Genomic DNA, 10226 nt, shown 5'->3' with positions numbered 1-10226 from the left:
AGATCCGTAATGTTTTGTTTGCGATAAAAACAAAGCTGTTATTGTCGCGAGTATCGTATCCGGCGTACAGATCACCCATCCATTTTGATCATGCGAGGTTTTGTGAATACCATTCAACTACATTTTATTGAATAAGAGAAGATTCATGAATGTTTAGAGAGCCGGTGTCTCAAGCGAGTCGCCGATTGGTCTTTAAGTTTCCTAGAAAACTCATAGCATTTTGGACTGGAAGATCTTCGCGAGAATCATGATGATTCATTTGTTAATCGTCCTGTTTACTCTCGCTGCATGTCCCGAGATTCGAGGTAAGTTTAACCCTTCGTATGAAGGATATAATCATTTCCATTGAAACGAAAATAATTACTTTTACTCGACAGTCGGGCCCAGTTTAAAACTTCGAACTTTTCATGTACCGAACTTAAATCCCGGTTTGGGTCGACCCAAATAGTAAAGTTCACAGGGTTGAATCACGATGTACAATGCTCTCGTAAAAGAAGGGAATTGTGGGACGCAAAAATAAATTATACAAATGCATGCATTTTATTCTGCATATGAGAAGTTCGACGTTTGAATCGAATTCGCTCCACAGACTAGTCGATTTTCCCATGATGTAGACCACTCGAACTTAATTCTTGGGTCGACCCAAATTAGATGAGTCGAACGTCGATCTTTTCATATACTTTATCGAATGAATTAGGTTCGTTACATTTTGAGTACATGAAAAGTTCGACGTTTGAACTGGGTCTCACTCTCTTGTCATTCATTTCATGTCTTTATCCATGTCGACTTGCTTCATTTGTCATAAATTGGAACTATTGAAACAAGGCATTGTTTTCGTAAGAATTTGCGGCTGTTGTTATCGCATTTAATCCAGTCTAAGTCGCATGGCACTTCTAAACAGTTTTCTTTGAAAAGCAATCAGTATTGCTTGCATCATATTGCTTGTCGCATGCCCCTGAAGTGGCGTCTTCCAAGACGATAATTTTTGTCATTTCTTTGGTGGCACGATTAAATAACCACAGGGCTACACCGCCCGCCGCTTACTTCGTCGGTCACTTTGGAATAACGAGCCTTTTAATGAATCCGGAGGATCTCCTAACCCCAACCAAGGACACTCAACGAACAAATTGAGCCAAAAGCCTTTGAGAGACATTTCTAGGCTCCTCGTAATGTTTAAAGACTGTCTTAAGTTTTTATCAGCTAAAAGAATTGATCTGATCGGATATCTTAGCTGAAAATTGAAGTGTCCGAAAATTTTATGGAAGGATATCTTCGTTTCATAAATTGCTAGGCTGGACGTTACCTTCTAAAAACTTCCCAGCGAACCATTTGCTCATCCGAAACTGCTAGGTGACCTTTTTAAGTGCCAGGAATTGCAAAAATATCTCTTCCGAAAACGTAAGGGACCACTTTTCCTATTTGTTTCGAGTCTTTTAGGTGATCACGGTTTTAGTAAAGAAATCTATGGCTTTTTGGCAACGTAGAAACGAAATTCTTAGAACGTTTGACTCCTCCGAACACATATTTCACCGAAGATTATCGTTGGGTGTCCCTGCCTAATTATAACCAGCTTGATGTAAGCACGAAACGTTATAGAATACCAAACGTGGTTCTCGTCATCTAGTGGGGCTTATTGACTTGACAGCTTCCATAAATACCAACCATTGTGCTCACACGTCCCCACCCAACACGCCTGAACATTATTGGCCAATATAAGCGTTTGCACTGGCATTCACTATCGCCAGCATTGGGAGCGACAAGGTAGAAATGTCGGAAATCAGAGCGCATGACTAGGAACGTTTTCACAAACCGATATAACTCCCGCACGAGCCTGGTGACCAATCGAAAGAGACTAACTTGACGTCATAGCGTCACCGAACCGGAACTGAACTTGTTTTTTGCGGAAAAGGTAGTCTTAAAACGACTGGCTGTAAAGATGTCGTGACATGAGAGTTGTTCGCTCTCAGTCATGAGCTTATGCATTTTCTTGATTTAACAGCTGAGGAGGACCGCAAGAAAGTAACCGTTGACTGCGCGATGGAGCAAATGAGCGTACACATAGAGAGAACGCTTATACCTGGTTTTAGGTTAGGAGACCTTCACCTTCGAGATAAGAACTGTCTGCCAACGAAAACAGCGAACAGTAGTCACGTGACAATAACAACACCACTGACTGGCTGTGGCACAACTCTAGAGCACAGAGATGATTACGTCATTTACAGGAATGTGGTTAAAGATGGTTATGCGATGAATGCAATTATCGGTCGATTGCAGGTTTGTAGACAAGCTTGGGTAAGGGATTACACCAGAGGCATCATTCCTACGTATACGGCCGCTCCGTTTAATGCATTTAATAGATTGGGGGATAGAGGACAGGTGTTTTTGGGCAGCAAGGGCCTGTGAAATATTAATGTTTTGAGAACAGTAAGTCTGCCATTTCGAAACCAGAGTGGGGTTGGCCCTACTGCCTCCTCTACTACAAGTGTAAGTTTATCGTCTTCTTCCCTGAAACGTTTTTTTCACTCTCCACAGCCCTCCATCACTTTTACTATCCAAGATGGCGGCATGATCTCATCGCGACATTTCCATTGCCATCAAAGTGCGCCATCTCTGCGGGAGCCCTCTGCGGGCCACTGGTATAGACTGAATGGGGCAGGGAAATTCATCTTTCTTCCCATCCCCACCTAACACCCATCCAACATGACGGAGATCGAAGCTTCATGATGGAATTCCCGTTTCCAAAATAGAGCAGATATTGTGGGCTAATTATGTCATATCCCGGCTACAATCGAAAACTTCCCTGAAAGACAAACAGCTTTTTTCTCATCAAAGCCAATATTGTGAATTCCAGGTGCCACACAACCCTCTCCTACTTTTAATTAATTGCGATTAGGTCTATCAGGGTTTTCGATAAGTTTTGATTAATTTTCAATTCTAAGGTTATACTATTTGAATTCTTTGATAGTACTTTGTTAGTTGAACAAACACAAAACTACTAGGAGTGTTCTGGCTTATTATGTTCTGAACCGATGCCGAGCGTCGTTGCAGGAGAGTCCATAGGGAGCTTACGAAACGACGACGCCGACGGCAACGACGACGCTACAAAACAATAGGTTTAGTGAGCAAAAACAATGGTTCTGCATGCTCTGCACGTGCGTTTTACATTTTAGTACATTTCTGTGCCGTCATCTCCTAAATGACGACGTGAAATGACCAAATTCAAGGTTCTGTGGAGGACGTTAGCACATGACGATGAATTTTCAGTTCTCTCTCTACGCTTCCAACCTACTCATACCAGTTTAATTCCTCCCCAGTTACTACACATTTTTAACGCGAAACGACATGAAATAGTTTCGCAGTGATATAAATAACGCGAACTCGTATTTTTAAATGAAGTCCTCGTAACCGTCGTCGTCCTCGTTTCGTAAGCTCCCTCATCTCTCAGCCGCATCGTCGCTCTGAAACTGTAGTAACTTAAGCAGATATGTACGCTGCTCGTGAATGTGTCACGCAATGTAATAGCCAATCGGGAACGCTCATTTTGGGAAGTAAACCAATCATATTGCGAGAAACTTTTAGGCAAAGCTTTCTCTTCCTTTGTGTCATGATCTTGGTAATGCTCTAAAATAAACATTTTCTTTGGCGTTCATTATTGTGGTAAAAAACAAATCGAACGTGCGCCTCGTGAGTCCACGACATGTTGACCACTGTGATGAAGAATATCGTTGTCGATAAGAGTACAAACGACGCTTAATCACGTTCGATTTTGTTACCAATATCAACATACTTCTCTGCTAGTATAAATGTATCCTCACTCTTTAAGGAAATAAAAAGAATTAAGCTGTTAACACTGACCCAGGACGTCATTGTGTTTTTCTTTCTTACGGAAGGTGTTGGAAATTCCGTTCGAGTGTGTTTATTTAAACGAAGCCGAAGCGTCTCTGGTGGAAATGAACATCCAAACGGTAGAGGCCGTCATATTGACTCCTCAAGATGGATCTGGAGCTTTTGAGCTTAAAATGAATATTTTTAAGGTATGATGCAAACAACTAACGAAAACTAATTTTCTCATATTATTGTGCATTATCTTGTTTTCTCTTTGAAGCATTTGGAAAATACAATCAACTGAGGAGACCTATTACAGGAAATGAGGCCCCGAAAGATCGATAGGAGGTGTAAACTCTATTTAATTCATGAGCGAAACAGCCTATCAGGTCACCGATAAAGCGTCACGTGAATGAGCTTTAAAAACTGATACAACACTTGTCGTTATAGTTCCTTACATAAAGCGTACTTTTGAGGCATAGCTTATTTTTCTTGTATGCTAAGGCCATCCCCTTTTGTTCTCCGTTTCGCGTCGTCCGACCGACCCAAATTTGGGGCATTTTCCAAAAAAAAAAAAAAGTTAACGACGTTTTTAAGCCATTTTTATGTCGCACAGGAGTTTCGATGGTTGATCCTTTTTCCCACGCTGTCTTAATCTTGCCACAACATCCGCCAACTTTTCCGCCATATTGATTTTGGGTTCACGTCTTGTTGTTTTCCTGGCTCCACAGCTATGATGCCGGGGTATCAGGCCTCCGATTCCGAGAATGCTTATGATTTTTTTTTTAGGTTTTTTTTTTCTATCCGACCGACCAACCCAATATCAGGAAACGCAGTCGACGGTAAACAAAAAAAAAGGGGATGGCCTAATGTTTTCCTCTCACAATTTGAACCTTTGTTCGTACTCCAAAGAGACACGCTTTTCGTGGAATGTACACGAACAACAAATTTGTAGCTCGTGTTTTGTCGAATCTTACCACTCGGCTTTGCCTCATGGTTTAAAACCTGATAAATCACTCCTGCTCGTTGAATAAACAGTACTTACACAAGGTATCAATAGCATTCATATAGGTGGTTTTCACATTACATCGTCGTCGCTATTTTGGTGCACGAAAACAAAAGATCTCTCATTAGCTCCTTTGTTCGTCCACCAAGCAATTGTACATTGCAACATTGTTATCCGTGTCTCTAGAGATTGGATGCAAACCACCTATTTACTTGCTCTTCCATCGAGCCGTCTCTTTAATAGGCCTTTTTCGATGTATTAAAATTCAGCTTGAAAGAGAGGTTCTGAAGACAAAGACAAACGAAAGTGGATGATACTGATACTTTTTTTTTCACATTCATTCCAACGTGCTTCTATTGTTTTTGTCCTCACTGCCTCACTCTAAAAACAGAGTATTTGATATTTCGAAAATGGCCTATCAAGCATCAACAGATCGACTGCTTAACTAATGAAATTATCTAAGTAAATTAATTATCTGTACTACCATTAAATTGGATCGATATTAAACACATGATTTTAAAGAGCTCAGAGTGGGCTGTATCTTCGTGGTTTTCCAAAGATCAAAATTGTGCTAATGAAAACCTCGTTTTGCTGCTTCAGTACTCGGCCTAGGAACGAATAGGTTATATTTTCAATTTCTAAGACTTTATGCATAATCAGAGAGTGTTGACAGAAATTATGCTAGCGCAACCCGCCAAGGCCTAACAGTTTTTGGGATGCGTATGAAATCTAACCATCGGTATGTCTTCGGAAAGGCAGCACTTTCTCTCAAAGCATTTTCAGTCGAAGAGCGATTATCTGGACTCGTAGGGACCTACGGAAATAGTCGGGATAATCGAACTTATGAATATTAATGAGATCCGAACGGAACTTATTCAGTCAAAAAAAGCCGGGTTTAATATTGCAATAATTTATTCTATAACACATGTATAGCTATGTATCTTAATTTCTACTTAACAATTTGATGCAAAACTTCTAAGTTTCAGTACTGGTAGATGCCAAAAAAAGGAAATTTATTGCCCAGAGGAAATAAATAGATTAATGCTGAATGTGACATGCTTAGTTAGTTATTTCCCATGTTGCAGTCTGGGCAGTTTTGAGTCAAATCAATTTTCCCTCCCCACCCTCCCTATTTTTACTTTCTTGTGGATGGCGTGTGTCCCTTCATCTTTTCTGGGATCATGTCTTCTATATTTGGGTATTTCCTAGGTCACCATGCTGATTTTCAATAAACGGCCTGGCCCATCAGGGCTTGGCCAAAATATCCCAGCAAACGGAGCTCGCCCAGAGCAATGCCTTGCCAACAATATCAGTCAGACTGTATGGAGCATGAAGAATAAATGTAACTTACGTAAAATGCTGAAGGTAGTCGCTTTGCTTTGGAAGAGTAGCGTGCTCGCGTGGGTTTCTCTTGGAGAATGGGACCAGAGATGGAGCTGTCAGACGTTCTTTGCTGAATAAACCAGACCTTGAGTGTTGGTTGGCTTGAAAATGGGAATCTGCGACCCTTCCGTAGGGCGGTCCAATGTTATACTGATACAGTAGAAAAATATGAAAAAACAAAAGGTCCCATGGGTGAACAGCGACAGATGGACATCACATGGGCATCATCATTAATTCATTTGCTGTCTCTTGTCAAAGATTGCAGAAGGGCTGGACCCCACCGTCGAGATCTACGTCAACCATGATTAAGTTCGCTATTTTATTAACAAAAGCCACGCGAAGTTATACTTGTATTCAAATTCTGGAGAAAAATTCTCCATATTGACGCTTTTCAATGCCTTAACCATTTAACCCCTAAGCTAGGTCCCATTGACGAATTTAAGTACCTGACGTTACACAGAGTTTAATCTATAAGTGCCACTTAGAAAGGCATGGGATCAGAATGTTAAAATTTGTCTGTTCAATCGTATTACAGGATGCTCGGTGTTGCGAAAAGTCACTTACACAGAAGTTTTATAACTTATCTTTGTTTTTGTACAGAGCGAAGATTACTTGGAGGAGTATAGCAGTTTTCCGTTACCAGTAACTCTGATGCAGCGCATGTATTTTCAAGTATCAGTTGATACACCCGACACACGGCTAGGAATTGTTGCTGACATGTGCTATGTCACGCCCATGAACAGCCTATCGAAAAAAGAAAAACATGACATCATTGTTGATCGGTAAGATATATACGAAAAAGTACATTTAAAGAATTTAATTTCATCAGCCTTATGAGACACTTTATCTTCATTTACACTTTGCGGTCTCGCCCCAGCACAGCTGTCACAAATAGATTTATTTTAAATTAAGATACACGTTGCGCGCGAAACAAACAAAGGGCCGCCAATTTTAACCAATCAGAAGAAGCCATATCACGCGTGACTGCTCCTGCACGTTTTTTAGGGACATGACAACTGATTTTCGCGGGAACGGGTATTCTAAAAATAGACTCATTTGTGACTGTGCGGGGAAGTCCACCCATGCCATGACAACACTCTTAATATTTAATTCACTCTTGCAAATATACAAAACAGAACAATCCCTTCTCAGGACGTCGTTGATACAATATAATATTATTGAAATGTCCAAACCAGCTATTATTTTACGTCTGACTTACGGCCCTGTAGAAATCAAATCAAGAGTTGGTTTTTGTTTATGAGAGGGCAAAACCGGAATATCGGCAGAAGGGCTGCAACCCATATATCACAAGTGCTCAAATTGTCGTCAAAACCTGAAATTTGGTGATTTCACGTTGTTGTAGCCTGCGAGCAGGCTCTTTTGTAGCCGCGAGAGGATTGGTGTGGGAAGCCCCAATCCTCTTGCGGCTACAAAAGAGCCTGCTCGCTGGCTAACGTTGTTGTTTTGTGGACTACGGCAAAAAATGCACTGAAATGTATGCTTCACCCTCAGCACGATTATTTTCCCTTCCTTAACCAATCACATTCTTGCTTTGTGGCGTTGTCGTTGCCGTAACCGTCGTCGTTGCTTAAACTTCCTATTCATTCGGTTTGGATTGGGCGATTCGTGGCGGGTGTTAGGATGTCTTTCATGGCGAATCATTTTAAAATTAACTAATTATGAATGATTGCCCTTCAATTGTCTCATCGTTTACGGGACTGAAAAGACTTCACCGAACCACCGATCAAAAAGGAACGCTATGGGCCAGTTTTTTATATCAGGACAGTGAAGGATTTTAATTAAGAGCCGGTTACCGGCGAAACTCGTCCGGCTATTTCACTTGAACTTGTCGCCGAATTTGACCAAGAAATTACCCCAACTTTTACGAATGACATAAAAAAAGGAACTGACAAACCTGAGGTCGACGGTGCGCTCATTTTACTCCCCCCTTTCCATCAGTGCTCCGTTTTAAGGGTTTTTAAAGCTACTAAAGCTACACAGAAAGGAAAGAAGTCTAAACAAGTATTTGAGATCTGGGGATCAAACTCGGGATCTCTTGCACCAAGGCCGCGCGCTAACCGACTGTGCCATCCTTGCTCCTCGGAAGCATACATTAAAGAAAGAACTTTGGATGGGACAAGCTTTGTTCGTGAAAAAGGGCCCTCAGAGTTCCCTCAGATTCCCCTCAAAGCGTGCGCCTTGATCGCTTGGTGTCCCTTCACCACCCACTCCTTAAATTTCTCCACCCACTCGCATTCCTATAGGAAACCCAGCGGACATCAATCATTGATGTCCACTGGTCATTGATGTCATTGATGTCATTGATCAATCATTGATGTCAAATCGTGGGACGTTCCTATTTTCAGTACTCATTTCTAAATTTCTTCGTATTTTTAGATGCCCAAAGGACGATACCGTCATTTTCCACAGTGGTCCGTCAACCTCACAACGCTTCAGCTTCGAGGCTTTTCAGTTCTTGAATAATCAAGTCGAACCCTATTTGTACGTCCATTGTGAAGTTGAGCTCTGCAACCTCACAGACTTCAAACCCAGTTGTCTTAGGGACTGCGATAACAAGTTGGAAAGTAGACGAAGAAGAGCAGTCAACACAGATGTTTATGACCTTGAACAAGGACCAATAGTAATTTTACGCAATTACGAGGACAGCTTCGAAGATGAACGAGTGAATAAGGCGGCCTGGAGGCGCAAAGAAGGTATAATGAAACTTCTTCAACTACAAAGGTGAAGTCATAGTGCTGATGCAAAAACAAATGTGTCATTTGCCTCTGATATCGATTAAATTTTGCACAGTACCCAGGGAAGATATAAACCCTTTCTACGACAAAGTTCTGTTTATTATCTGTAAGGAATTTAACTTTAAAATGTAGTCGGATCCCACAAGTCAGGGTACAGGCTAAAGGAGCTTTGCTCCTTTCACAACCTACAAGTAGGTTGCAAAGCTCAACTAAACTACATATTAAGTGAAGCTATGATCTTCGCAGTTATGAACGCAATTTTTACAATTGCGTAGAGAAGCCTGAAAAATTCAGGACGTCAACGGGGTTTGAACCCGTGAACTCGCGATTCTGGTGCGACGCTCTAACCAACTGAGCTATGAAGACTTCATAGCTCAGTTGGTTAGAGCGTTACACCGGAGGTCACGGGTTCAAACCCCGTTAAAGTCCTGAATTTTTCAGGCTTCTCTACGCAAGTGTAAAAATTCTAACCAACTGAGCTACACAGATGTTTATGACCTTGAACAAGGACCAATAGTAATTTTACGCAATTACGAGGCTATGAAGACTTCATAGCTCAGTTGGTTAGAGCGTCGCACCGGAATCGCGAGGTCACGGGTTCAAACCCCGTTGAAGTCCTGAATTTTTCAGGCTTCTCTACGCAAGTGTAAAAATTGCGTTCATAACTGTGAAGATCATAGCTTCACTTGATTTCATATCCGCGGTTCATATATGATTCATTTCATATACCATTTCATCAAACTACATATTGTCGGGGCTAGATTTTTTTATCCCAGCTACGAAATTACAATGGTCGCCATAGTCTTTGTTATGAAATGGCTCAATTCTCTTCATTACATCTGCGACCAGAGTTGTTATAGTATCTACTGACGTTACACAAATCACTTGACTCTGAAGATGACTTCCGCTCAGGTTGTCGAAACGTCAGTCACTGTCATCTCAAACAGTCCTTCTCAGGACTACACTCACCCGGACGATCGTACTTTACTTATTATGATTCTAAATACTGTTCGATTAAATAACTGATTTCACCCCTTTCAGTATGGCTCATTTTTTTAACTTTTTTGTTTACAGACGCTCGATTGTCCAGCTCCAATAATACCTGGCTACTTGTTGTCATGGGTTTCATATGTGTAGTATGCTTTTGTGCTGTCATACACACCGTGAAAAAAGCCAAGCAAGATAAACCAGAAGATCAGTGACGACAGGAAAATGCTAACCTCAATCTGCAAAAAAATGGAAATGACTTCAATTTC

General features: G+C 41.2%; 1 protein-coding gene across 1 annotated transcript in view; it reads left to right on the top strand.

Moving 5' to 3' along the window:
- LOC138047848 (ZP domain-containing protein-like) overlaps positions 1-10226 on the top strand; it is a 10699-nt gene continuing 473 nt past the window's right edge. Inside the window, exons 1-6 of the mRNA XM_068894565.1 lie at positions 1-305; positions 2000-2274; positions 3891-4034; positions 6815-6996; positions 8612-8928; positions 10045-10226. The exon at positions 10045-10226 is cut by the window's right edge and continues 473 nt beyond it. Of these exons, the coding sequence (XP_068750666.1) occupies positions 248-305; positions 2000-2274; positions 3891-4034; positions 6815-6996; positions 8612-8928; positions 10045-10172 (1104 nt within the window). The 5' untranslated portion in view covers positions 1-247 and the 3' untranslated portion in view covers positions 10173-10226. The remainder of the gene's footprint in view (positions 306-1999; positions 2275-3890; positions 4035-6814; positions 6997-8611; positions 8929-10044) is intronic.

Source organism: Montipora capricornis, chromosome 1, assembly GCF_036669925.1.
Source record: "Montipora capricornis isolate CH-2021 chromosome 1, ASM3666992v2, whole genome shotgun sequence".
NCBI classification, from domain to species: Eukaryota; Metazoa; Cnidaria; class Anthozoa; order Scleractinia; family Acroporidae; genus Montipora; species Montipora capricornis.
Note: the sequence above shows the minus strand (reverse complement) of the source record. Positions and strands in the feature narration are given on the sequence as shown.